At 37.9% G+C, this 24,768-nt stretch overlaps 1 protein-coding gene across 1 annotated transcript in view; it reads left to right on the forward strand.

The window, feature by feature from the left end:
* Positions 1-3,819: 3,819 nt before the first annotated feature.
* Positions 3,820-24,768, forward strand: part of LOC124803081 (very low-density lipoprotein receptor-like) — a 43,568-nt gene continuing 22,619 nt past the window's right edge. Inside the window, exons 1-5 of the mRNA XM_047264212.1 lie at positions 3,820-3,842; positions 5,674-5,738; positions 10,763-10,915; positions 17,633-17,776; positions 18,577-18,707. Of these exons, the coding sequence (XP_047120168.1) occupies positions 5,684-5,738; positions 10,763-10,915; positions 17,633-17,776; positions 18,577-18,707 (483 nt within the window). The 5' untranslated portion in view covers positions 3,820-3,842; positions 5,674-5,683. The remainder of the gene's footprint in view (positions 3,843-5,673; positions 5,739-10,762; positions 10,916-17,632; positions 17,777-18,576; positions 18,708-24,768) is intronic.

Genomic DNA, 24,768 nt, shown 5'->3' on the forward strand with positions numbered 1-24,768 from the left:
CATACTGCCCTTCTTTGTACACGTTCAATATCCCCTGTTAGTCCTATCTGGTAAGGATCGCACACACTTGAGCAGTATTCTAGGATGGTCTCACGAATGATCGGTAAGCAATCTCTTTTGTGGACTTATTGCGCTTCCCCAGTATTCTGCCAATAAACCGAAGTCTACCACCAGGCCGGCCGACGTGGCCGAGCGGTTCTAGGCGCTACAGTCTGGAACCGCGCGACCGCTACGGTCGCAGGTTCGAATCCTGCCTCGGGCGTGGATATGTGTGATGTCCTTAGGTTAGTTAGGTTTAAGTAGTTCTAAGTTCTAGGGGACTGATGACCTCAGAAGTTAAGCCCCATAGTGCTCAGAGCCATTTTTCTACCACCAGCTTTATCCACGACTGAAAGTATGTGGTCATTTCATTTCATGTCCCTACAGAGTGATACACACAGGCAATTGAATGAGTTCGCCGATTCCAGCAGCGACTCATTGATATTATAGTCATAGATACGTTTTTTCGTTTTGTGAAGTGCAAAATTTTACATTTCTGAACATTTAGAGCAAGTTGCCAATCTCTGCACCATGTTGAAATTTATCAAGATGTGACTGAATATTTATGCAGCTTCACTCAGATAGTACTTCATAATAGATAACAGCATCATCTGCAAAAGGTCTGACTTTACTATTAATAATGTCTGCAAGGTCATTAATATTCAACATGAACAGCAAGGGTCCCAACGCACTTCCCTGGAACACATCCAAAGTTACGTCTACATCTGCCGATGACTCGCCATCCAAGATAACATGCTGTGTCCTCCCTACCAAAGATTTCTCAATCCAGTCACAAACTTCTCTTGATACCACCATATGACCGTACTTTCGACAGTAAGCGTAGACGCAGTACTGAGTCAAATGCTTTTCGGAAATCAAGAAACACTGCATCTACCTGGTTGCCTTGATCCAAAGCTTTCAGTACGTCATGTGAGAAAAGTGCGAATTGGCTTTCACATGATCGATGTTTTCGAAATCCATGCTGGTTGGCACTGGGAAGGTCATTCTGTTCAACATATCTCATTATATTTGAGCTCAGAATATGTTCTAATATTCTACAACAAATCCATGTCAAGGACATTGGATGGGAGTTTTGTGGATCACTTCTACTATCCTTCTTGTAGACGAGTGTGACCTGTGCCTTTTTCCAAGAACTAGGTGCGGTTTTTTGTTCGAGGGATGTACGATAGATTATAGTTAGAAGAGAAGCTAACTCATCCGCAAATTCAGTATAATATCTGACAGAGATTCCATCGGGGCCTGGAGCTTTGTTCATGGTATGAGAATTAAATTAGCGCAATTCTCCTGAGTTTTCCTTTGTAAACGAACATTTGAAAACAGAGTTAAGCATTTCAGTCTTTGCTTTGCAACCCTGAATTTGAGTTCCTGTCTCATTCGCTAGGGACTGGATATTCATTTGGTGCCACGACGATAATAATCTGCTAACGTAGTCGTTGAAGGCATCACGCATTGCTCTCTTGAGAGCCACTCGCGTTTCATTCAACATCTCTCTATCCATAGCCCTAGGCTTTGTTTTACACCTATTATGCAGCAATCTCTGTTTCTGTAGCAGTTTCTTTACAGTGACTGTACACCTTGGAAGTTCTCTCCCATTACAAACTGTTGTACTGGGTACATATCCATCCACTTCGTGGTCAACTATTCTTTTAAACTCGAGCCAGAGCTCTTCTACTTGCTCATGACCTGTGCTGATAGTTTAAAGTTCCTCACTGAGATGTGACATTACTGATTTTTTGTCTAGTTTACTGAACATATATATCTTTCCGCTTGTTTAGTTGTCCTTTGTACTTTCTAATCATTGTTGCCACAACCGCGTCATGGTCACTGTGTCTTGTTCATTGTGTCTTGAAATGAAATCACTTGCAGTCAAGCAGATCTCCCATTAATTACTACGTTTCAGAAAAGTGTTCCGTCTTCAGTAAATATGAATACCGATAGTTCGCGTCGGCCCATATCGCGGAAATGTCAACATTTCTCTTTTCGAAGACATGTAACGCAGGGGCAATGCGACGAAACACTTCCTAAGCCTGAATGCATCGCAGTATTTCAAGAATGTGAAGTAGTTTCTTGAACCTACACCGCATACGTTTTGTTTAGGACGAGACATTCGGAAGTATATTTGCAGGATATTCGGCGACGTATTCTCTCGAACACTTTTAATGTTTACGTCGGAATATATTTGTTCAACAGAGTGTTGACTGATCGTACATGCTAAACACTTAATGAAACCTAATATTTTTAGTGATTTGGCAACGAAACCTAACATATTTAGTGATTTGGTAGCAGACTGGTGTATTTGAAAGTGTTAAAACATTGAAGCACGCAAGAAATTTTAAGAGTAATTCGTTCAAACATTGTAGATAAACATACTACAATGATACGCTTAAAATTATTGAAAGTAACGTAAAACAGGACAGTGCTACATGAACTACTGTATATTATAACATGCCTTAATCCAAATGAAAAGGTGTCAATTTTGGAGAATGTTGTGATAGTCAGCTTCGCTTAGCTGCCTACGTCGTTTGGTAATGGTAGTACTGCTCTGTTGGTGAGAGAGTACTATCAACAAACTATTTTAATGGGAGTTTGTTAGTAAAGCAAAGGAAATGATCTCCGTCGGTAGTATTATGTTGCAAGGTTGTTATGATGTACAGCGTACCAGATTGAAACAGATTATATAAATTTAAAAAAACCTTTTGTAATTTTATAAATTGTGCTATGTATTTTAATAAATTAGAATCACGAAGAACGTAGTCTTCATTCAAAAGTACACACCACTGATATACTACCTCCAGTGCTTTGAAAATACTCCAAACTCGTTGTACATAAACCTCAAAGGTATAATTATTTTCATTTCAAAACAGCCAATGAGTAATCTATCTCTTAAGGTCTGGACAGACTCACTGTTACTGCGCGGCGCGAGCTTGTAATAATGTTTATATTCGTCTACTGATAACACAGTATAATGAGAACACTTTTTGTTTTCACTCTGCAAAATTTCCTCCAGAAACTTTTCTCTCCACAGCTTTAGATTGGCTTGTCTACTACACAAAGGCTCATCCATGATGAAACGCCTCACAATAATTATTCTAGGATTATAATAAAATCTTTTAAACGCAACCAGCAACCTAGCACACGCACTCGTCGATGCAAAATTCCGTTCAAAACAAAGAACTGTGCGAGCGAAGAGAGGCTGAGATGCGCGAGCTAGAGATGATTGGGGGTTCCCCATTCGTACATACAGCGACATGCGTTCCGACTAGGCAAAATTAGTTCAGGCTAGGAACTGCCGGTTTATCCTAAAGCACGTAAATTCTAACGAGGATAAACCGATTCGACCTAGGCTAACCTGTTTTATCCTATCGGTAACAGGATGAACGAGTTTGACCTAGGCGAAACTAGTTCATCCTAAAATCGGGTTTGGCCGGTAACATATACACCGCCTCTAGATTAAAAATTATTACCTTTGCATAAGTGCATCAGGCTTATAAAAACAAAGTTGAAAAACCAGAATGCGACGGTAATAACAATTTACACTAATAATTATAAGTTACTTGTCCATTTAATCAAAAACGCATTAAAATAACAATGATAATTTTTTATTTGCATGGCCAGAAACGGGGTGAAATGCGTTCTTCCTCTCTCGGCAGACTGGTGGTAGGGGAAAGAAGGGAGCGCCGGAGCAGGAGAGTGGCGTGATGCTTCATCAGCAAGGGGACGCTATATAGCAGCGGGCAACCGCGCACACGTTCTGCAGAACTTACCGTCTGACCCCTCCGCAGGTGAGTACCAGAGCTTTGTATTTTATTGAGTCAGCGTACTTCGCGTAGTTAATTTATCATACTGTCATTAGTAACAGAGCTTTCCGGGTACTTACTTTTCAATAATGTCTAGCAAATTCACCAGAAATTTGATTTACTGGGTTTTCCTATTGAACTGAAGTCCACACATATTTCATTTGCACTCCGAATGTCAGTTTGTTGTCCGCATACTAAACGATGCTTATTTGTTTGATTGACTTCTCTGCATTTTCGTTCTGAACGCTTGGGTTGTACAATTGTTGATTGCAAACATACCGCAAGAAAATTCCCGCCATTTCAGATATCGACGACTTCTGATTTATCTCGTTGTTTTTACCCAAACCTTGCTTTACTCAGTAGCATCCAAATACACTTTTTGATTGTTAGAATGAAATTTTGCACCGTTTACTTTGTAGGTGTTTCACTCTGGTGAAGTTCTTTCTTTCTCAACTGGATCGCTGAAAAAATAGGCCTTTAGTGTAGTGTTAACCCACAGGTTTTTGAGTAGCAGTAGAGTTAACACTAACTCAGGAGCAAAATCGAAATCCTGAAGGTGATCCGTTTCGCTGAACCAGCCTGGAAGATCTAAGTGGTGCTACCGCCTGTGGAAAATATGTTTGTTTACTTTGCGTTTGCAGAGGCAGCGATCTCTTTTTTTCTGTGCGTACTTGCGGATATGAGCCATTTAAAAGGCATTGCCAGATTTTTTCGTGACATTTGGCATTTGTCAGAATCTCCAAAGAAATGAAGGCAAGTCATTCACTTTATTAAAGGATTCACATGATGATGAATTGCGAACTCGGAAATAAAAATAATTGTTTGCGCAAAATTTAGATAGTAGGAAAGCAGAGCATATTCATATCCAATTCATCTGTAGTAACTGTTATCAGTGAAAAATGGTGAGTTGTACCGTGAATCAGGAATCAAAGTTCATCACTATGTCACCCAATAAGTGGCTGGGTCAGTCAGTTCAGGGGTCAGAGAAAGGCATCAGCATACCACCTGCATCAGGCTCATGCCTACTTAAGCACTGTGTTTCGAATCAATCTTTGGTTTGATGACAGTTGTTCTTAACAGTACGAGTAGAAGAGAGATCAAGTCTTTTGTTTGTGTCTGTGCAGCATAATAAAACAATTTGCATAGAGAATCTGTGCCACACTTCAAAAATAATTTGGTAACAGCCCTTTGGTAGGGATAATAAGCTCTACCAGAAGATAAGATATTGGTTGCTATAGCAACATGTAGGTTTTTGAATTTGTAAAATTATTTGGTAACGAGCTTTAAATAATTCTTTGAGGATAATATAGCCCTTTACAAGCCCTGACAAACATTCCAGTCATTTTTTGATCAAAAACCACAGCAAAGCTGCAAAAGACACCAGAATGGACAACGTCTCAGAATCTGACAGTATACTCTCATTTGCCTTGTCAAATACAGTTTTCCATTCAAGAGTCAACTAAGTAATTCTGAAAAAAATATAGTAGTCCTGAAAGCTGGAATATATTTACTCCCATGTTACTGTTTCAGTATTTACTGAAGGCAAAAAACACTGAATTTATAACACTGTTATAGCCGAATTAGCAATTTGTTTGTTTATTGGTCTTATTACAGCATAAAGCTTTTGCTTAATATCATATTCCCATATTTGTTGGTAAAAATATATCCTCTGAATTATTTAAGTTTATTTCTGTGTTATGAATATTCTTAACGAAGCATTGATAGATAGTATTCATGGTATGAACTAATAGCAGCATAATGTTGAAGTATAACCTTTTCCTTTTACCATAAGTATATAACCTCTTATTTCTTTCAGGTTAACAACAATGGCAGATATGGTGTCCTCAGCACGATACTTGTCTTCCATCTTACTACTAATTGGTGAGTAGCCTGTAGTTTTTGTTGTATATTAGTGCAGTTTCAATATTTTTTCATCCAAGAAATAATTCCCAAGTTCTGCAATTTGTAATATTGTTTGTTTAAAGGCTTTAATAAAAAATTGTTTAAGAACCACATACACAAATAAGTATTGGCAGTAAATTCCTGGATACATATAATGAAGCTAGATTGCTACTTAACAAATAGAAGAGAAAAAGTGCAGAGGATACACACAGAAAAGTGCTTCTAAACAGAGTCTTTATTCACAGGTAACAAGCACACAGATGTGTCTGATACAAATGCCAACTGTTGGTATATGTGATTGCTGTGCTGTGTGTGTTTGTGTTATATCAGTATTTGTTAGCTCTCAAGGAGAACTGCATCTGTAGACTAGTTTTCCAGCTCTTGTATGTTATCATCTACTGCTCAGTGCCTCTTTTGTGAAAGGAAACCACTGTAGAGCAATTAAGTAAAACTGGATGACATATGTCACCATTCTTAACTTTTTAAAATAAAACATTTGAGTTACTGGTAGTGAAAAAACCAAGAAACTTTCTTGTAGAGTGAGAAAAGAAAGTTTAGGGAAATGTTTAGATAAGACTGAAATGAGAAAAAGTTGCTCATATTATGAGTCAGAAGCAAGGAAAATCAAATTTTGCATTCCATTGGGCAGTGAAGCTATTAGAGACAGATCACAAGCTTGGAAAGAACAAGGATGTGGAAGGAAATCAGCGACATCATTTTCACTTCAACTACCAAGGACTAAGGAAAAACACAGAAAATCTAAATCTGGACAGTTATTTGAATGCCTCACCTCCAAAATTCAAGTACATATACCTTAAGATCTGTGCATCAAGCTAGAATGTATCAAGTAAATTTGCATCTGTCTTAAAATAGCAAACTTTTTTATTTATAAGGTTTTTAACTGTTTTGTTTTATTTTATTCAAGTAGATAGTTTGCTACTCTAAAATATCTCTCACATATCTTCCTGAGAATTTATAGGTGTGTACAGATTCATCTCATGGGTGTTACTCAAGCTGGAAATATGGGAAAGCCTCTGTATAGTTTAGGAAGTTGGTATATAATTGGGGCTTGAAATCAATGTATGAGGCATGCTTACATGCCTGTGGGAGGCAGAAATTCGACTGTCATCTATCTGGTGTATAGATTTCATTTTTATATTTATTTATATATTCTGTGTATAATTTAAGAAGTTTCATTCTGGATCAAATGGTTCAAATGGCTCTGAGCACTATGGGACTCAACATCTTAGGTCATAAGTCCCCTAGAACTTAGAACTACTTAAACCTAACTAACCTAAGGACATCACACACACCCATGCCCGAGGCAGGATTCGAACCTGCGACCGTAGCAGTCCCGTGGTTCCCGACTGCAACGCCAGAACCGCTAGACCACTGCGGCCGGCTGTTTCATTCTGGAGTCTTTCATGTAGTTCTTTTATTTATTTTTAACAAAATTAAAAACTGGTGTACCAGGTTAGAATGTTGCATTCAAAGCATAATATTAAGTACTGTCACAGTATGTGAATCAATCAGTCTCATCTGACTACAATAAACCAATTAAATCAATGCTGCCACTGCTAGGAAGTCATATTATTTAGTTTTTTTTTATTTGTTTTCTTTCTTCCAAACCATTATACTGGTGGATTTTCTAATCAGTTAAATCTGAAAGAAAAGAAAGAGAAGAGAGAAATGTTTCACAAAATCTAATTTTTTGGGTAGGTGGTACATAAAACTGTAATGATCAAGAGATCCCACAGATTAGGTGATGAATACCACTGAAATTAACAGCAATGCTCATGCCAGCACAAGTAAGATGCCACAGGTTCCATTCAAGAATAATGGATGAAAAGGACAACTGTTGAGCTAACTGAGTACGAACCAAATTCTGTAATTTCTCTTGCTGTATTTGTAGCTCTGCTTGGGAAAGGCTATTCTAGTATGACTACAGCAAGAAAATTTGGTGCAGCCCAATCTACACTGATGCATATATTGCCGTAAACTGTGCAGAAAGTAATTATGTTACTAGCAGCTCTGTGATATCAGTGTACCTACATTCTCAGTGTGCTGTTGCATGAATCCCAAACCAAAAGATATTACATGAGAATCAACCTTTACCTTCATGTCAAAGAATGCATGTAGATTCTGCAAGAATCATAGTCCCTGTATATGGATGCATAGGATCTAGAATCTCATTATGAATTATTTAAAATGAAATCATTTGATTGGAGTTGGCTTTATATATACATTCATGATTGTTCCAAAAATAAACGACAAAACTGAGCTTCAAATATACTGGCTACTTACTAAGGCATCACTGCCAGTGAGAGCCTTATACTACTGTTTTGAGGTATGCTTACCAAACTTGCTTACAAACAAATCTATGTATATATAGGAGGCAGTAGAGGAAGCAAAAAAGAAGTATAATGATACATACATTAAAGAGGCCCAAAATCCTTGTAAAGCTGCCTGGAATCTTGTAAATGAGAACAGAAAGAAAACTACCTCCTGCTTAAAGTCATGTAGCCCTGATGACTTCAATGAATATTTTGTCAGAATAGTGGAAAAGACAGTGAGTGAAATTCCACACTCTGACCTAGATCCGTCTGCAAACATAAGAAATGCAGACAGTTGCGGTATTCAAAACAGGAAGGAAGTACACCCCGAAGACATGATAAAAATTGTGAACTCCTACAAACACTCGGGAAGTGTAGACATCTATGGCATGTCCTGCACACTGCTAAAGAAAATTATTGCAGAATTAGCTCAGCCACTAGCCATAGCAATAAGCAAATGTCTGTCTTCTGGTGTCTTCCCAGACTTCCTTAAACTGGCGCGCACAGTACCAATATATAAGAAGGGGGATCCATGCGAGGTGTCCAGCTTCAGACCAATCTCAGTGGTACCAGTACTAGCCAAAGTTACTGAGTCTGTGATGCACTGCCAGGTACTGAATTACTTTGAGGAAAACAACTTATTCCAAAACACACAGCACGATTTTCGCAAAGGGAGATCAACAGTGACAGCCACACTGGACTTATTAAAAATGATTCAACAGAGTTTTGAAGAGAGAGAGAGTGTGGCAATGACACTCTGTGACCTCAGCAAAGCCTTTGACTGCATCTCACACACATCACTAATAGCCAAGTTAAGATGCTATGGTGTTGGAGGTGTTGTTCTATCAACACTACAATCTTATTTGGAAAACCGAAAGCAGGTAGTATCAGTGCACGGAGCAACTTCTCTTGAACAAAAACTAGAACATGGAGTGCCCCAAGGATCAGTCTTAGGACCTCTCCTATTCCTCATATATGTCAATGATATGAGCTGTAATAGTCAAATTTTGCAGTTTGCAGATGACACTACCCTTATTGCCAAAGGACATACAGCCGCCGAAGCTCTTGGTGCATCAAATTTGATGTTTGAAGAAATAAAAGAATGGTTCATAATAAACAAAATGAAGATCAATGAAGAAAAAACCCAACATTTGATATGCAGTCTAACCAACATTGAAGACCAAGAAAACATGGAGACTGTCAGACTACTGGGCTTCAAGATTGACAGCAAACTCTCCATGAATGATCACACTGCATATGTATGCACCAAACTTTCTCGTGTGATATACCTCCTGAGGAAGCTGAAGAGGGTAATAACTGACCAGTTTCTCACAATAGTCTACCATGTACTCTTCCACAGCCACATTAGCTATGGACTGTTGTTGTGGGGACACTCCTCAGGGAGCAAAGATGTGTTGCTATTACAAAAAAAAAGCCATCAGGATCATATCCTCTAGCAAAAGACTGGACCACTGTAAGCCTATTTTCACCAGGCTAGGCATAATGACTGTTTTTAGCCAGTATGTGTTTTTCTGCCTCATTTATATAAAAGAAAATCAAAGGAATTTTAGCATAAGACAAGAAATACATAATCATGACACTCGCTGTAAGAGGTACATTGAAGTGCCAAGGTGTTGCCTATCAAGTACACAAGACAGCTTTCCAACAGTCACCCTAGAAATGCACAATCAACTACCTCCAGAAGTGAAAAGCCTGCCACCTGAATTATTTCGGAAAAAAATTGCTCATGGCTTGAAACAACATCCACTATATACCTTGGAAGAGTTTTTCAACAGTGGTTCTAGTGAATGGACAAAATAATAAATATTGTTATGTTTTATATATAATTTTGCCTAAATTTAATCTTCTTTTTATGTTCTCAGTTAAATGCACATTTAATTTTGTGTTTTACTTAAAGTACATATTTTGCCAAAATGAAACTTTATGTGTGTGATCTACATGGTCTTGTAAACATTTTGCTTTATGGTATTTTCATTTGCTGCTATGAAGTTTTACATTCCTGTTTAGTTATATTTCATTTTCTCTATGTTCTATGTGTTTTTGTGCACTGCATAAATATTTTCTTTTATTTGTAATATAAATTTTGTATATGCTGTTGTATAAATGTTAGTTGATAAACATTGTGTTTGTGATGCAGTCTGTCCAGCCATGGCTGGTAAACGACGAAGATATAGTAATAAAGTAATGCCAATTTCAACAGTTGTGGATATGCTTCCATTAAAATAAATTTTGTGATTGACATTCCAATGAGTCATGTGATATGGACTAGCTGCCAGCCAGTCGTAGTTCTTTCTGCATATTTTGCAGGTACTGTATATGCAGAGTCTTGTCAAGTGAGGCTGGCTGTGCACCAGCAGTGCAGGATCTTCCACTGCAATATGCCAATCTCAAGTTTACTTTACTTAGACTGTAACAATTAATAGAGACATTCTATTGTTTAAGAAGTGGTACAGATTAGAGGAAAGGAGTGTGTAGAATGATCTGGTAACAACTAATAGAGACATTCTATTGTTTAAGAAGTGGTACAGATTAGAGGAAAGGAGTGTGTAGAACGAAGTAAGTTCTAATTCAGGAATAATGATATTGATCTGAGGGTCATGACTCTTATTTAACAAACAATAGTTCCTCAGTGCTTCATTTGATTTACAGCTCATGTGTCAACAATGGCAGTACACACTCCTTCTGCTGGAACCTGCCCACCAGGTTCACTGATGTGCCTTGATGGTTCACAGTGTTACAGCGCCAGTTTACGCTGTGATGGAAATGCAGATTGTGATGACACAACAGATGAATATGCCTGTGGTAAGTTATAGGAATAGCATGATTTAAATTTAGAGTGACAAAACCAATAAGTCTCAATTAGTCTAATGTTGTGAATATAATAGAGGGAAACATTCCATGTGGGAAAAATATATCTAAAAACAAAGATGATGTGACTTACCAAACGAAAGCGCTGGCAGGTCGATAGACGCACAAACAAACACAAACATACAAACAAAATTCTAGCTCTCGCAATCAACGGCTGCTTCGTCAGGAAAGAGGGAAGGAGAGGGAAAGACGAAAGTATGTGGGTTTTAAGGGAGAGGGTAAGGAGTCATTCCAATCCCGGGAGCGGAAAGACTTACCTTAGGGGGAAAAAAGGACGGGTATACACTCGCACACACACACACATATCCATCCACACATATACAGACACAAGCAGCCTTTGAATATGTCTGCTTGTGTCTGTATATGTGTGGATGGATATGTGTGTGTGTGTGTGTGCGAGTGTATACCCGTCCTTTTTTCCCCTAAGGTAAGTCTTTCCGCTCCCGGGATTGGAATGACTCCTTACCCTCTCCCTTAAAACCCACATCCTTTCGTCTTTCCCTCTCCTTCCCTCTTTCCTGACGAAGCAGCCATTGGTTGCGAGAGCTAGAATTTTGTGTGTATGTTTGTGTTTGTTTGTGTGTCTATCGACCTGCCAGTGCTTTCGTTTGGTAAGTCACATCATCTTTGTTTTTAGATATATTAGACTAATGTTGTGTTGGCAAGAGTCTCAAATGTCAAATTCTCTTTTTTATGCTCACTTGAACTCCCTAATTTCTGACTGCCCTCACATTAAAATGGTTGTTTCTATATTTTCTATACAATATTATATTTAGTCAGGAATTAAACAGCCTGGCACAACTGGGTAATCTGGGTAAAATGTGGGAATTTCTTCATCTGGGAAAAATTTGGGAAGAACCCAGTAATATTTTAGGATTCCAGGAATTATTCATTGTTTGAGTTTTCAGTTAAATTTTTATAATTTTGACTAATAAGAACTGATACTCTAATAAAGAATTTCACTTTAGCTTGCTACTGCAGCAATAAAACATAAATGAGAGCGTAACACCAAAATAAAACTTAAGTTGCAAATAAAATGTGTCAATTACAGTAACAAAACAGCGTATACGCACAAGTGTCTGCTGATAGTAAAATGTGTGAAAGGCTTTAGGATGAAGACTATGCAATACTTCTAATAATAAACTACTATCGATGAGTGTGACATCACAACTGTTTACATTTGTAATGGGTAGTGGGAAAATATTGTGAATGGTGGGTTGACGAATGTTACTTTCAAAGTAAATTTCCTTTTACACAACTTGAATAATGTTGTGTGAGAATGTGTGATGAATTTCTTAAGTGCGTTTCACTCACGCTCAAATCTTAACACTTTGAGCACAAGCCACTTAGAGAAATTTTGGGCCCAGAAGACCAGCCCTTTATACCATTGCTTAAGATTTTTGTGGTATGTTTGTGTTTGATAGATCTTAAAGGGTAGTATGTATATAAAAAAATTATATGTGAAAGCTTAGCTTTTTTTGTAGCTATACTGTACGTATATTGATTTAAACCATTAACTTTTCCTATTTGTGTGTTCGTGCTACTTAACAGTGATGTTGCTATTGGCTGGGCACATCTTGTGTCCTATGCTCTTAATATCTGTTGTCATTGGCTGGCAAGATTATGTGACATGAGCAATGATTGACTCAGAAAAGGGCATCGCACAGTGAAATCTCAATTTCAGTGCTTTGTAAGCTTTTGGTGGAATTCATATTTATACTTTCATAATAAAAAAAATGTGCGGTGTACATGCTGCTGAGCATCAAAAATCTTTTCAAGCTGCATTGATTTTTGCAGGTTTTCATTTCCTAAAGTGCCAATATGTATGAAACCTTTACCATTCAAAGGATTGATAGTTTTAAAGCTCTGAGGGAAAGTATATTGTCACTTAACTCAAATAAAATGTACTTTCACCTGGGAAGAAGTATATTTTTAACCAGAAAATCTGGGAATTTTTTTCTTTTCCATGTGTACATCCTGTTAAAGGATGAAAGCATCTTTATAGTTACTCCTGACTTCTTGGTGGTACACAGTGAGCTATCATTGTAAAGCTCCAGTGCACTGTACTGTCCTTCTTTTTTATGTCCATATGACACATTCAACACTCTTTCCATAGCCCCACAGTATGTGCCCACTCACTTCTCAAATTTCTTCTCAATAACAGTCTGTCCAACCCAGTTTTGGTAACATACATTGGTTTTAATAATAATAATAATTATTATTATTATAATAATAATCTTTATTTACTCCTGACAACTTAACAGGGTAAGATGTTGTCATTTCTTGTAAGCAAACAAAAAGTTAATCAAACATCCCTCCACCCCCACCCCCTATGAAACATCACCCTAATATCATGTAACACTGCCTCTGACCTTGATAATGGCCTCAGTTTGGCGAGGAAGAGAATCTGTACATTTCTTTGGGTATGCCATACCCAGGTGAAGCCACTTATTGATGGTTAGATCCAATAGAGCTACCAATTCTTGTGATGGTAAGTGCTACATTTCACTTGCTGTTTCAAACAGACATAGAAATTTTCTGTGAGATTGAGACTGGATGATTTAGTCGGCCAGTTGAGGTTTGACAGGATGCCAGAGTGTTAAACTAGGAAGGTATGCATTCTGCCCTGGAAACATGGCTACTCCCAGCTTGGAAGATGACAGTGTGCACTGCTTACTCATCATGAAGATGCAGAAGGAAGGTCAACACTTGGTCATTAAGAATGTATAAATAAACTCATGGTTCAAGATTGCGGTAATCTGAATGAGTTTGTCCAAATCGTAGTGCAGAAATGCCCCCAAAACATTCATAGAATCACCTCCTGCCTAAACTATGCGTGTTGAACCTTTCATTGGGCTGTCGGTGGGCTTGATCTTTTGCATCATTTGAAAAAAGATGAAAATGTGTTAGTCAGTTACTATACAGTGTCTGTGTTGTTTTGCCAGTTGAAGTCGTGCAGCTTTATGTGGTTCTGTGGGCAATTGGCTTTCATGAGAGACTAGTGTTGCAAGTCCAAATTTAGAAATGGTGTGATATTTAGCCGGACATTTTGCCCTAAAAGCCAAACTTCTTATTTTAAATAGGAATCGAGTCAGATGGATATTTTCAGTCTTTTTAAATCAAGTATAGTAAGTTCTTTGTGAGACCAACCCAACATGCTTAAACTGGAAGAAAGAAAAAAAGTCAACAAGCAGCATTATAATTGGGCAGTTATGATAGTAAGTAAGTGCTCAGTCTTATTAACCATTCAGTCTTCTTCATAAGATAATCTTGTGTCAAAAGAAACTAAAAGTTCTTCATTGATCAAAATAAACTATTGTTAGTTCTTATAGTATGGAAAACAAAGTGATTTGATCATTCTAATTTGATTTATAAAGAAGTTTGGGCGGGTTGGCATCAGCTAACTGGCTCATTTTATGTTGTGTCACTTGCTCTGTGCATAGTGTTGTTGTAAAATGTTGTATTGGATTTGTTCAGCCTATGAAGAAAAACATGGGACACAGACATAAGAACAGCATTGGTTGGAATATCTATATATCCTTGAATCTTGTAATTCCTCCTTATACTTCTCACACTAATGTCATTAGCTTGGAATGGGCCTTAGTTGTGCATTCTCTACTGCATCAACAAAAAACCTATCAAAAGTGAGACAGTCTGGACTGATATATATTTGGCCAGACATGAGCATAAAAAGCTGAATGTGTCTGGCTAAGCCAGACACATGGCAACCCTATGAAGGACCCAACTCTAACTATCTATTGCAAGCATTTCAGTTCACAACGTTAACTTTTAAACTGGTTGAAGTGGACCTGCATTCACTGACAGTAGTGATTCCAACCCGATTTGACACCAACTGTTTTTGCCAAGGTTTGATATGTGTTTCCGGTCCCAGTTGATTGGGATCTTTTAATGACAAATGTTCTTACACCATGTTACATGGCTGTGAGTCATGTCCTGATACTGGTACTGCACAGTCATCAAATTATCCACAATAGTGATGAGAGGTTTCCAACATAAGTCCATGATTTTATCAAAAAAGGTGACTGACACATATCCTTGCTGAACCCATGGGACTGTGTGCCTCGAACAAGCATTGAAACCTGGCACTTACATGTGTCAGACAAATCCTGCATCCGTTGGTGAAGAGAACTCAATGCCATTGATCAAGGTTTCATTCCAGGTGTTCCTTTGTCCCACCTTGAAATCCTCAGTGATGTGTATTATCTGGTTGATGCAGCCCTCCTAGTTGCCTCCAGAGAGGCAGCTCACAGTTCTGTTACATTTTGCTCAGAGTGTCTGTGAGTCATAATTTGTAGATGGCAGTCATCAACTGTGTTGTAGAAGGCAGATCTTCAATATTTTGTGCCTCACAGTGGCAGTTGCACGTGCAAATGATGTTGCTGTGATAAAAACCAATTCGGCTAGCAACCTCCCATGTGATAATGTGCACAAAGTCTTAAAGTTTTAAATGCCCCTCTGAAACATTTTGATTGAACAATGAACAGAAGCCAAACTGTCCTGTTCATGATTCGAGACACAGTGCACTCTACTGAACTGGGCTGAAAATGCAGGTTCAGTGTCACCTCCATTACACAGCTGACTTTCTGTGGTCAAAAGCATATTGAAAAAGAAGTCACCGATCAGAAAGAAAAAAAAAATTACTATGTAAGTCATAGGGCTGGTGCAAAACAATTTTTGCAGTTTGTATGGCACCAATAAACCTGATGTGATGGTTGAAGTGATCGCTATAGCAAGCAGAACCATACAGTTACCAGTATTTGAATGCTGGCCCCTATTTCGACCAGAACCAAGGTGGAATCTTCCTACACTTCAGTCAGGGGCCTGAAAATGGCCATAGTAAATTGCTGAAACTGGTAGCCAAATAAAATAAGTTCGGAAATTAGATGGCTGAACGATGTTTGATTTGACATCCTGATGTATACCAGTCATAAATCTTGACATTACATGCAACTCTCTCACTTTCTGCATAGTATTATCTATCTTCCATAATTTTAAATTTGAACAGATTAAGTTAGGCTTGACTGTGACTGTTGTGAATGTGAATTAAAACAACAAATTACTGTTACCAGTCACTTGCATCATATTTTCCATGGTGTATCTTGAAGGATTACATTGCCATAGTTAGGTAAATTTATCTTAGTTAAGAGAAACAGATGTATTGTATACATGACTTTTTTGACATCTTTATATAGTTTAGTTTGTAGGAAGTGCCTGTGATAATACAATACAAATGCAACAGGAAAAGCAGCCCGTGACCACTGAAAGGCAGAGCCACAGATTAACCAAAAAGTCATACATACAGTATAGCTGTGCCTTCTTAATTTACTTAAATCCACCTAATGGTAGACGTATACTCCGCCAAAATGTCACATGCATTATCTGATATTCAGACTACAATTTCTATATATTTTATTCTGCAACCCAGTTTACTGATAAATGCCACATGGCATGGTTACAGTAATTTGATGTTTCAGTTGACACGTCACTGAACATACAATGAAAACAGGCCATTGTTGAGCTGTTTTTATTTATTGTAATGAATTTCAGCTAATAAGCTTATTATGAGAAGGAAAGTTGCTACTCACCATATAGTAGAGATACTGAGTCACAGATAGGCACAACAGAAAGACTCTCACAATTAAAGCTTTCGGCCGTTAAGCCATTCATTAAGAATAGACTCACATACGCACACACTCATGCAAACGCAACTCACTCACACGACTGGTTGCATTTGTGTGAGAGTGTGTGTGTGTGTGTGTGTGTGTGTGTGTGTGTGTGTGTGTGTGTGTGTGAGAGAGAGAGAGAGAGAGAGAGAGAGAGAGAGAGAGAGAGAGAGAGTCTATTGTTGACGAAGGCCTCAATGGCCAAAAGCTTTCATTGTGAGATCTTTTTGTTGTGCCTATCTGACACTCAGAATCTCCACTATGTGGTGAGTAGCAACTTTCCTTCTCATATTATTGTTACATTCCATTGTGGATTTTTCCATTGTTTGATTTGAGCTAATAATCTTAGTCATTAATACATGGCTGAACATTAGATGTGTCCAGCTATTTTCAGAACTTGGCATCCACTTATGCAGACAATGCCATAACCTCAGCAACACTGCAGCAGAAGTTACACAGTGTGACACTGTCATGCACAAGAGACATTTGCCACCCTGTAGTACCATGTGTTATCCATAGTCCAGTTTTTAGTAACGTAGTTTTCTCTGTTCATTCATTGCACACTTTGTATGCATAAAACTATGTTCCATAAGAACAGCTAATGTCTCACTGAAGGTATACACCCTGGTGCAGGTCAGTGCTGCTTGTTATATACAGTTTTTTAATGCTGAAAAGTGACAAATGTCACAGTTTGAACTGACTAGGACTAAGTAAGAATGGTCACTACTTGTTTCCTTACTAGCTCACTACATTCATCACACAGCTGCTCAGAGGGCACTGCTCATAAAAGGCATGCTAATTTATACTGTATTTATAATAAGTCTTGTACAACTATGATAATTCCTTTATTGTGGTGCAGTTAAAAAATACATGAATGTCTTTGGAAGTAAAGTTTCAATGTAAATTGATGTCCTGATCAAATTTACTACCTTCTTATTTTTATCATCTCATACTAATTCTTTTACAGAAGGAGTTGAGCATTTTGGTGAAAGAAATATAACATGTCCTGAGAATTCAATCCCATGTAAAAGTGGGGATCAGTGCATTGAGACACACCAAAGATGTGACAAGATAGAGGACTGTGCAGATGGCAGTGATGAGTACAATTGTCGTGAGTATTGCTATGGCATTCGTATGAATATATAAAAAAAAGAAAGGGCATATCATGCGTGGAATAACAGATTTCTGTAAAAGCTAAAGCTTTACATAGCAATGATTTTGGTGAGTGCACTAAAAATTGATTTTAATATAATAAACACATGAATATGGTTTCTTTCTTTTGCTGTATGTCCATCATATTTATTCATCATGACAACAGGCTGTTTTTGCACTTCTTCCTTCACTGAAATCAAATAATTTGCACTCTGAAACTGGGTAAGTGTGTGACCAGTTACAAAAATAATAAAAAATCTCATAATGAGATTTCTCTATATTTTTGAGACAATTCTTTCATTATGAAGTGTCATTTTTCCTGATAAAAGGCTAAAAAGTTGGACAGATTTTATAAAAATGCTTCAGAATTATATACTGTTCAACTTTTTAGATGAAGATACTGATGTCAGTGATCAGATATTTTCTAAGTAATTCCTTGTCCCCAACATTTCTTCTTTGTTACAGTACAGGTGATTTCAGTCTATCCTAGCCATTCAGCCAAAATCGTGTGCATTTCTGGCATACTTATTTGTATGCATTATCTGATATTCAGACTACAATTTCTATATATTTTATTCTGCAACCCAGTTTACTGATAAATGTAATTAAATAGTTATACATACTTAAAGGAACATTCAATGATATTAATTAGGAACATCCAGAGAAAACCCTAAAAAGGTGCATGCATATACACTGAAATAAACTATTTTGTAATACAAGTAATAATGTGATTGTTATATTTCTGAACTTACCTTTCAGCTGTTGTGTGTGAAGGGGAACATTTATTTCCATGTGGAAATGGAAACTGTATTAGTACTGATTTGAAGTGCAATGGAGAAGATAACTGTGGTGACCATTCAGATGAAATGGGATGTGGACCACCAGTTGATGTGAGTACCACTTACTGTGATGTAATTATAGCAGTAATAGTAGTAGTAGTAGTAGTAGTAGTAGTAGTAGTAGTTTCAGATGTTATTGAAAATTAGCAAGAATTAAGTCAGTTGGAACTGCCTTAGCACATGCTTACTGTCACTGGTGTTGATGCCTTAGAAATTCATATGAGGCCATACAAATGCAATGCAAAACGGATGTGAAGATTTGATATGGCTGTAATTTAGCTGAATCTGTCATTTAGGCATATTTTTCTTTCTGCAGCAGGTTATAAGTTATGCCATCTACATCTTCCTTGCTTTGCATGGGCTTTATAGAATATGAAAATATATGATGATGAAAAGTCTAAACATGACTGATTTTAAGAATTTATGGATATTGTTTTACTAAAAGCTGATTTACAACTGAAGATAATATTTGCATAATGTTAAAAAGCCTTTGAAAATGGTTAGGAAAAATGTTTGTGGATTTTAAGGTGTTGTTTGTCATCTAATTACTTCACCACATCAAATGATGTTTCGTGTTTGACTTTGTGCATGTTGCATGGCAATTTATTGTTTGTCCTCAGATTTATTGTGTATATTGTTTTCAGTATTTTGGAGGAATTCTTAACAATTTTTGTATTGTCATAAATATTTTTGTGCATGAAGCATGGAATTGAGATGTGTGCAGGAGTTTTACTGTCATTAGACACAAAGTAGTAACAAACTCTTCAACTCTAGTGACTGTGGGTTTGCCTTTGAATCTAGTGAATGTGCATTGATTTCGTTTTCCTCCCATCATGAGTGAAATTCATAGCAGGTCATCTAATCAATACTGTTAATCTGTTTTGGATGTCAGATGATGGAACTTGACCAAATGATTCCAAATTAGTATACTATAGCTTCATGTCTAGTAGACCCATGTCTGATTATAATAGAAGGAAACATTCCACGTGGGAAAAATTATATATAAAAACAAAGATGAGGTGACTTACCGAACGAAAGCGCTGGCAGGTCGATAGACACACAAACAAACACAAACATACACACAAAATTCAAGCTTTCGCAACAAACTGTTGCCTCATCAGGAAAGAGGGAAGGAGAGGGGAAGACGAAAGGAAGTGGGTTTTAAGGGAGGGGGTAAGGAGTCATTCCAATCCCGGGAGCGGAAAGACTTACCTTAGGGGGAAGAAAGGACAGGTATACGCTTGCACACACGCACATATCCATCCACACATACAGACACAAGCAGACATATTTAAAGGCCTTTAAATATGTCTGCTTGTGTCTGTATGTGTGGATGGATATGTGCGTGTGTGCAAGTGTATACCTGTCCTTTTTTCCCCCTAAGGTAAGTCTTTCCGCTCCCGGGATTGGAATGACTCCTTACCCCCTCCCTTAAAACCCACTTCCTTTCGTCTTCCCCTCTCCTTCCCTCTTTCCTGATGAGGCAACAGTTTGTTGCGAAAGCTTGAATTTTGTGTGTATGTTTGTGTTTGTTTGTGTGTCTATCGACCTGCCAGCGCTTTCGTTCGGTAAGTCACCTCATCTTTGTTTTTATATATAATTAGACCCATGTCTTATATATACAACAATAACTCTTGAAGCCTTATTGTGAGAAATACATACTACTTAAACACTATGAATGAAATACTGCTCAGAATACGTACTATTGTGCTCAAAATTACTTGTAAAGCTGATAGAGGTGAATTACATTTAACTGAATAAGAATTCATTCAAGAATAAGAATATATATCCTTAATATGCATAGAATAGCTACCACAGCAAGACCAAAATTTACTTTTTAAAATAAATCAGAATGAGGTCTGGTGTATTATCATCAGCTATTCTGTGTTCAGAGGATGTAGGGAATATTTTTTTAAGGATGTTGTATGTATCTATCTCCTCCTTCTCCATACCACACAGAGGTTCCCTTGCAACCATAGAGGAACAGCACTCCAGAAGGAAAGATGGTAGAGATAATGTATTAAGGAGTCTGGGGATTGTTACTGCAATGAAATATTCTATATATTGTGTTAATTGTTGCTCCTTCAGTGTGAGTTTTCATGAACAGCTACACTTTGCTAGTTAAACAATACTAATAAGTAATAAAACATATTAGCTAAACTGGAAGGCCTTTGCCTACAAGTGCTTTAAATTCAGATTAAATTCTTTCTCTTGTTCACAATGTTCATAGGCCAAAAATGCCTATTACAGAAAATATTCTACCAATTGTTCACTCTTAAGAAGAGTTATGTGGGTGACGGGAGTGGCTGTCTTGTTAGAAGTCGAATAGCCTCAATCGGTAATGACAGCTTTTGCAGCACAGCCAACCTAGCCAACCATGCATAGCAGATGGCAGTGTGTTTCAAGTAGCTATATACTCATAAACAGTAGCAGCCGTAAGACACAGTTAGAGGTCACAGAAACCTCATATGTAATTTAATTTGAAATTGTTTAAATTTGTTGATATGTTCTGTAAAATACTCTTTACACACAGTATTGAAACCTAGGGTTGTTAGTGACCATAGGCACATGAATATTTGCCTGAAGCCATGCGCCTTCCATTGACTTTCATCAATAAATAAATAAATAAAAACAGCTACTCCTGTCAGCCACCATGCCGTAACTCTTCATAGAGAGAACAATTAGTAAAATATAGAGGTTTTGGTCTTACATAAAATTAGTAAGGAGTTAAAAATTCTCTGTTCATTCACTCAGTGACCATAATGGCACTGTAATGGAAGATGACAGCGAGAAGGCTGAAATATTAAATTCAGTCTTCTGAAATTGCTTCGCCACGGAAGATTGTAACACGATCCCTCCTTTCTATCATTGTATGAACGTTGAAATGGTAAATACTAAGGTAACTGATCACAGATTAGAAAAGCAACTACAACTGCTTAATATTGGAAAGGCATTAGAACCACATGAGATATCTATAAGATTCTACACAGATCATGCAAGAGAACTTGCTCCCCTACTATCAGCAGTTTATCGTAGATTGCTGGAGCAAAGTGCATGTCATTGCCATTTTCAAGAAGGGTCATAGGACAGATGCACATAATTATAGCCCTACATCATTGATGCCAATCTGTTGTAGAATTATGGAACACATTTTGTGCTCATGTATTGTGGTGTTTTTGGAGAGTAATAAATCTCCCGTATAAAAATCTACATGGTTTCCACAAACAGACATCTTGCAATACTCAGCTTGCTCTGTTTGTCCTTGAGATCCATAACATTGTAGAGAGTGGTGCTCAGTTTGATGTCATCAATGTTCTTGACTTCAGGATGATTTTTAACACCATACCATACTGGTATTTAGGGAAAGAAAGTACGGGCTCACTGAGATTTTCTTATGCACAGTACTCAACACATTGCTGTTAATGAAACCAAATCAACAGATGTCTGGAGTACCCCACAGAAGCATGATGGGACTATTTCTGTTTACAATGTATACAAATAATGTAGTAGAAAGTGTTGGAAGCTCTTTGTTTACAGATGATATGGTTCTCTATAAGAAAGTAGCAACACCAGAAGACAGTACTGATTTGCGGAATGACTTTCAGATAACTGCAGGCTCTGGCAGTTGACCCTCAACGTAAATAAATGTAACACTGTGCATAATTTAGAAAACAAATCCACTATTGCACAACTACACTATTGATGACAAATTGCTAGACACTGTTGCTGTTGTTGTAGCCTTCAGTCCGAAGATTGTTTTGCTGCAGCTTTCCGTGCTGCTCTATCCTGTGTGAGCCTCTTCAACTCCAAATAACTACTGCAACCTACATCTTTCTGAATCTGTTTACTGTATTCATCTCTTGGTCTCGCTCTATGATTTTTACCCCCGACACTTCCCTCCAGTACCAAATTGGTGATCCCTTGATGTCTCATAATGTGTCCTGTCAACGAATCCCTTCTTTTGGTCAAGTTGTGCCACAAAATTTCTTGTCTCACCAGTTCTATTCAGTACTTTCTCATTAGTTATGTGATTGACACATTTAATCTTCAGCATTCTTCTGTAGCATCACATTTCAAAAGCTTCTATTATATTTTTATCTAAACCGTTTATAGTCCATTTTCAAGAGTCAGCCAGCATTGTCAAAAGATTTCTCATAAGTCCGCAAATGCTGTAAATGTACGAGGGCTATTCAGAAAGTAGGGAACGTTTTGGCATAGGGAATGTTTTGGCATAGGGAACGTTTTGGCATAGGGACCGTTTTGGCATTTAAAAAAAACTAAGTACAAGAAAGTACTTTCCTACATAGTCACCAAACACACTGAGGCATAACGGTGGACAAGCTTTGAAAGACATTCATCGTAAAATTCTGCTGCCTGAGACTTCAGCCCGTGAGTCACGCCGGCCTGGAGTTCTGCATCGTCATCAAAGTGCTGCGTTGCAAGCCAGTTTTTCATCTTGGGAAACAGGTGGAAGTCGTTTGGTGCAAGATCGGGGCTGTAGGGCAGATGAGGGAAAATTTCCCATTTGAATGAGTTAAGGAGTTCTTAAGTGCCATTTCCAGTGTGAGGTCAGGCATTGTGCAAAAACAAAATTTTGGACATCAGATTCCTCGGTGTTTGTTTTGAACTGCTCTTCTAAGGCTGTGCAAAGTTTGACATTATCGGGCAGAATTTATGGTTGCTCCACGAGCGAGAAAATCAATATGAAACACACCTTGCCTATCACAAAACACTGTTGCCATCAACTTCCTTGCTGACAAGGTTTGCAAACATTTTCTTGGTTTTTGGGGGGGACATGGTGTGCCCCCACTCCATGCACTGTAATTTTGTCTCACAATTGACGTGTTTCACCCAAGTCTCGTCACTGGTTTTGATTCAATCCAGTAATGAATCACATGTCAACTTTGCTCCCACTCGCTGTTCTTTATGGAGCTCTGTAAGCATTTTGGGCACTCATCGTGCACAAAATTTGTGGTAGCCCAAGTTTTGAGTGACTATTTCAAACAAAGAAATCAATGAAACTTGCGGAAAAGAAAGCAAAATCAACATTATTGTGAAGCGATGGTTTTCGCGAATCGTTTCATCAACTTTAGCGACAAGATTGTCAGTGACTGTGCTCGGGCGTCCACTCTTCTCTTCATCATGAACGTTGGTTTGGCCATTTTTAAACCGAATGCACCATTTCCAGACAGAAAATTCACTCATTACATTGTTCCTGTACACTTCGCACAGTTCACTATAAATTTCTATGGGTTTTAGGTTTTTTGCCAACAAAAACCATATCACAGACTGCACCTCACAACTGGCGGGATTTTCGATTGCAGCGCACATTTCAAATTCGAATATCGAAACAACCAGAGGCATAGAGATGTCCCCACAGTTACGGATGGATGCCAACTGAGCTGCTGACCATGTACATACCAAAATATATGCGATCGGCGTGCGCCTAGCGGCATCAGATGGAAACGTTCCCTACTTTCTGAATAGCCCTCATAAGTTGGTTTTCCTTAAACTATCTTCTAACATAAGTTGTAGCATCAGTATTGCCTCATGTGTTTCTACATTTCTCTGGAATCCAAACTTATCTTCCCCGAGGCTGGATTCTATCAGTTTTTCCATTCTTCTGTAAAGAATTTGTTTTAGTATTTTGCAACAATGACATATTAAACTGATAGCAGTAATTTTCACACTTGTCAGTAACAACTCTCTTTGTAGTTGGAATTACTACATCCTCCGTGAAGTCTGAGGGTATTTCACCTGCCTCATACATCTTGCACACCAGATGGAAGAGTTTTGTTGTAGTAGGCTTTCCCAAGGCTATCAGTAGTTCAACTTAGAGCTTTCAGGGCTTTGTCAAATTCTACTCGCAGTATCGTATCTCCCATCTCATCTTCCCTACATCAACCTCCCTTTCTATAATATTGCCTTCAATTTCATCTCCCTTGTATAGGTACTCTGTATATTCCTTCCACCTTTCAGCTTTCCCTTCTTTGCTTAGGGCTGGTTGACTGTCTTAGCTGCTGATATTCATACAGCTGCCTCTCCTTTCCCCAAAAGCCTCTCTAATTTTCCTGTAGGTGGTATCTGTCTTTTCCCGTAGTGAAATATGCTT

Source organism: Schistocerca piceifrons, chromosome 6, assembly GCF_021461385.2.
Source record: "Schistocerca piceifrons isolate TAMUIC-IGC-003096 chromosome 6, iqSchPice1.1, whole genome shotgun sequence".
In the NCBI taxonomy this organism is placed as follows: Eukaryota; Metazoa; Arthropoda; class Insecta; order Orthoptera; family Acrididae; genus Schistocerca; species Schistocerca piceifrons.